Genomic DNA, 4061 nt, shown 5'->3' on the forward strand with positions numbered 1-4061 from the left:
TAATTCTTAAAGTTAACTGAAAGACAAGAACAAACCTGTTGGATGTTTTCAATCTACTAAAAATGCAATTCTATCACCAGGATAAATGTTAAAAAGAGAACAAATCCTGGGAAAATGCACAAAACCTTAAAACTAGAAAAAGGAAATAAATGATCCTTTCTTTAGTATTGAATTACTGCCGGTCTAACAAATAGACCACAGATGATGACAAACCTCAGAATTAAGCTTACTCTCTGAAATGAAGGCATGTACCAATTTGTTTAATATGTGAAAAAATTTTTTTTCTTCTACCTCTTCAATATTGTGGAAGAAAACCAAGTACAGGTTTCTCAGCATGCTACATTAGGCCTGGCCACTGAGTACAACATGGCTAAAACCAAACTCTCATTTTTCCTTTGAGGTGTGCTCATTCTTGGTCACTGAGGAAATTAACAGCACCATCTGTCATTCACCAGCAGAACCTGTCTTCTGCAGATTTGGTCACTTCAAATTTTCACCCAGGTTATGCTTTCTACATAATACCCCCTTCAGTGACAATCCACCACTAGAATTCAAATTATCATGAAACAGCACCCCAAGGTTCATCTCATACTCACCTACACTTGCTAAGACTTTGCTTCAGCTTCTCATTGTCGTCCTCATTCTTTCCTCTGGTTTTGATATCATTATCCATCCAGGAATACTCATACCAAGGTTATCTTCCCAGCATACTGCAGTGGATGTGTCACCCTGCTTTCTACATGTCTCTGCTACATTTCTGTCCTTCACCCATGTACTACTACGCATCATCTATTCACCTTCAAGAAAGCAATGTCCCATTTTGATGTTCCCATCACATCAAACCTACCACCTATATTTGTTTCATATGTCCCATATGTTTCTTGTCATGAACTGGGTATTCATAAAGCACTTCAATTCATTAAAAATCATTCCACTGTAGCTTCAAAGCCTGACAGCTGCTAGGCTGCTGCTGTGCTAAGATTTCTGCCGCTATTCAAGCTTACTTCAGCACTTCATGGTGGTTCCATGTATTCACTTATTGGCTTCTTATGTGTTTAGATTTTAAACTTTTTTTTTTTTTCTGTGCTGTACAGGACCTGATACATTGGAGTCCTGGGCTCATAGCTAGAGTTCCTGTGTACTCTGGTGATAAAAATAAAAAACACCATAAACCTGCCAAGGATACATCCACATCTGCACCAACTTTGCCTCAGGAAGCTCATATTCTAGATGGTATTGTGAAAAAGCTGAATTATTTCTGACTGATCAACTGTGTGAATTTCAGCATACACAGGCAACACAGAGACAAGCACATTCTGGTGACTCTTGTTCGCAGTAGAGTATACATACACAGATGCCCTATGGACACAGAGACATCCATGGCATGTGGCCATAGACATTTGCTAAAGGAAAAGCTGAAAATCACTTACCACACTGCAGCCAGGACAGTCAGGACCATTTTCACACGTCCTACGCCGTGCCTGGATCCCTCCTCCGCACTGAGCGGTGCAGCGCTCCCATGGACCCCAGCCTGTCCAAAACACATGAGGGGGGCACAACAAATGCTCGTTGCAGTACCTGTGAGAAGAGGCAAACGAGGAGGCAAAGAATCAATTTAGTACCAAGACAAGACCTCCCCCAAAAGTCCCTCATTTGCATTATTCAGATAGATGTTTGTACAGGGAAATCTTTTATACAAAGGGCCCCCCTCTATTCATAAAGCACTGAACTAACAGTTGTCATACTGCACAGAGTGTTTAAACATTTGAGATTTCTTTTTTAGGCTGTAATTGCGTGGGTAAAGCATTTGTTTGCTTTATTCAGTGCCTTTATATAATCCATGCGATAGAACCATGCTATTGTACTGCGAGCATGTAAGTGAGGTTGACAACTACTTTATTAAAAACAGTTGTAGCTATACATCTGAGGCAGAAGTGAGTCAACCATACAGAAGGCAACCATTTAGGCAGGCGGTGTTTTATCAGTCTCCAGCTAAGCATGGATTAGGGTCCATCTCTCTCCTCTTCAGAGACTTAAACTTGCCTTTTGGTTTCCACAATGTCTCCAGTTTTATTGGTAAAATAAAAGGTAAAACATTGATTCTAGGCATAAAGAACGGTACTGTTTTCATAATGTTATTACTTTATCTTTTAAAGGGTGTTTTTAGCTATTATAATCTTTGAAGGATTTCCCAGGGGGCTGCAAATTGATTCAGAGGCCTACCAGGTTCTTGAGGGAAGCAGGAATATTTTACTACTGAGCTGTCATTATTGTAACAAGACTTTTAGATATGTTGGAGGGTCCCAACTTTTAGCAAGTTTTTTCATTTTTTGTAAAAACCTGATTCCTGATTCTTTTGAGTGTGCCATCCAGTAACTCCAGCCATAGCATATGCTGCTTATTAAGGACACTTTACAAAGGTCCAAAGGATTTGGGCCATCAGCAAGTGTGATTGGGGCTCTTAAAGAGACCAAGCTGTTATTTCAGATAGAGCAAAGCTATGACAGATATTCAGAAAAACAGATGACGCTGAAGGAATGCTCTAATATTTTATGGATGTGGCTGGGTGGCTCTTGTTTCAACTACTGACTGTCCTGAACAAACAAATCAATCTGTTGCAATATTTCCTCATTTTTTTACAGCAGCCGTCCAAAACCCACTGTCTTCTTGCCCTTTTAACAAGTTTCCATCATTTTGCCCTCTCCCCCAATGAAAACTGACTCTAATACTTCAGTAATTCATTTTCTACAAAAACAGAATTGACAGTATAAAATGTTCTCATTTTCAACAAGAATAACCACAACTACATTTTTTTTTTGCAAAAAGCCCCAAGATCCTCAAGCTCTAATTCTTCATTACCAAGGAACTGGCACATTCAGAATTCCGTAGGAAAAAAATGTTGTTTGTCTATGTTGTATACAACAGTAGGTTTATCACATATGCTGGAGCCTATGATTCAGAATTTGTCACTAGCTCTGAGCAACTCCATCAAAATTTAAAAGCTTGGGAGTGGGGTAAAGAGGGGAGTGACATAGTTTTGTTTCTGTATAGTTAAGGATATTAACAGCTTGTATCGACCTCATCTGTTGTTTACCAGTAAACTGAGAAAAAAAAACCCCAAACCCTCATATTTATTAATCTGTTACCTCAGAATTCTTCAGTGCATGATTTGGGTAAACGTTTTTCAACTGTAGTTTATACATAAACTACCTTTTTTAGTTCCTGTGTGCTCAATATTTGCAATTCATAGTTCACATTATGCATAGGAATGTTCTGTGCCTGGAAATTCCTCCCCCAAAATGTCAACAGCTGCACACATTCTTTGTCACATGCAGTCATTTACGTGAATGTTTGTGATAGCTCGTCTCTGTGATCATTTGTTGAGAACGTGTACCCAATGAAACACAGATGTAACATCACCATTTATTTAGTCAAATGAGTACATATTTTGTGTAATTTCATTAGTTCTTAATGGAGAAGGGCTAAGTTAATTTGGGACACACACATAGGACAAAGCAAGTCTGCCATGAATTACTGATATTCAGCCATGAAAAAAGTAAAATTAAGGTGGGACTCATCGTGCCTTAAAATATATGCACGTACAGTGTAGCTGTCTATAAATGAAGTAGTCATCTAAACTTGAGCAACCGTTCATGGAAAGAAATAGCCCTTATAAAAACATGATTTAAGTCACCTGAAAGCAAATGTCTAATGTAAGTTACACAAATACAGCCCTCAATATACCGATTTCTCTCCATTGACTACAAAGGCTATGTGGGAGACTGTCCTGGTTTGGCTGAAACAGAACTATTTCTGCTTTCAGTAGATTTTATTTTCTTTTCTTCAGTTAAGTTTTCTTAGTAACTGCCCTGTCTGAAGCTGACTACAGGCTCCAGGCAGTGCCGGCTTTCAGAGCTGATGGCGGTTCATGTCTGTAGCTGTTGCTGGGGCAGGAGCAGTATCGTTATGCAGAAAGGTCCATGGGTGGGTGCTTGTTCCCTGCGGGCTCTCTTGGGCTGCGCTGGGCTCCTCCTGGGGGGAAGGCGGAGGAGGGGTCGCAC

At 39.7% G+C, this 4061-nt stretch overlaps 1 protein-coding gene across 1 annotated transcript in view; it reads right to left on the reverse strand.

Moving 5' to 3' along the window:
- Positions 1–1430: 1430 nt before the first annotated feature.
- The window catches only part of LOC104158758 (semaphorin-5A-like), a gene marked incomplete at both ends in the record, with an annotated part of 57587 nt that continues 54956 nt past the window's right edge, over positions 1431–4061 (reverse strand). The window contains one exon of the mRNA XM_009696487.1: positions 1431–1578. Coding sequence (XP_009694789.1) covers positions 1431–1578 — 148 coding nt within the window. The remainder of the gene's footprint in view (positions 1579–4061) is intronic.

Source organism: Cariama cristata, unplaced genomic scaffold, assembly GCF_000690535.1.
Source record: "Cariama cristata isolate BGI_N322 unplaced genomic scaffold, ASM69053v1 scaffold14353, whole genome shotgun sequence".
Taxonomy (NCBI): Eukaryota; Metazoa; Chordata; class Aves; order Cariamiformes; family Cariamidae; genus Cariama; species Cariama cristata.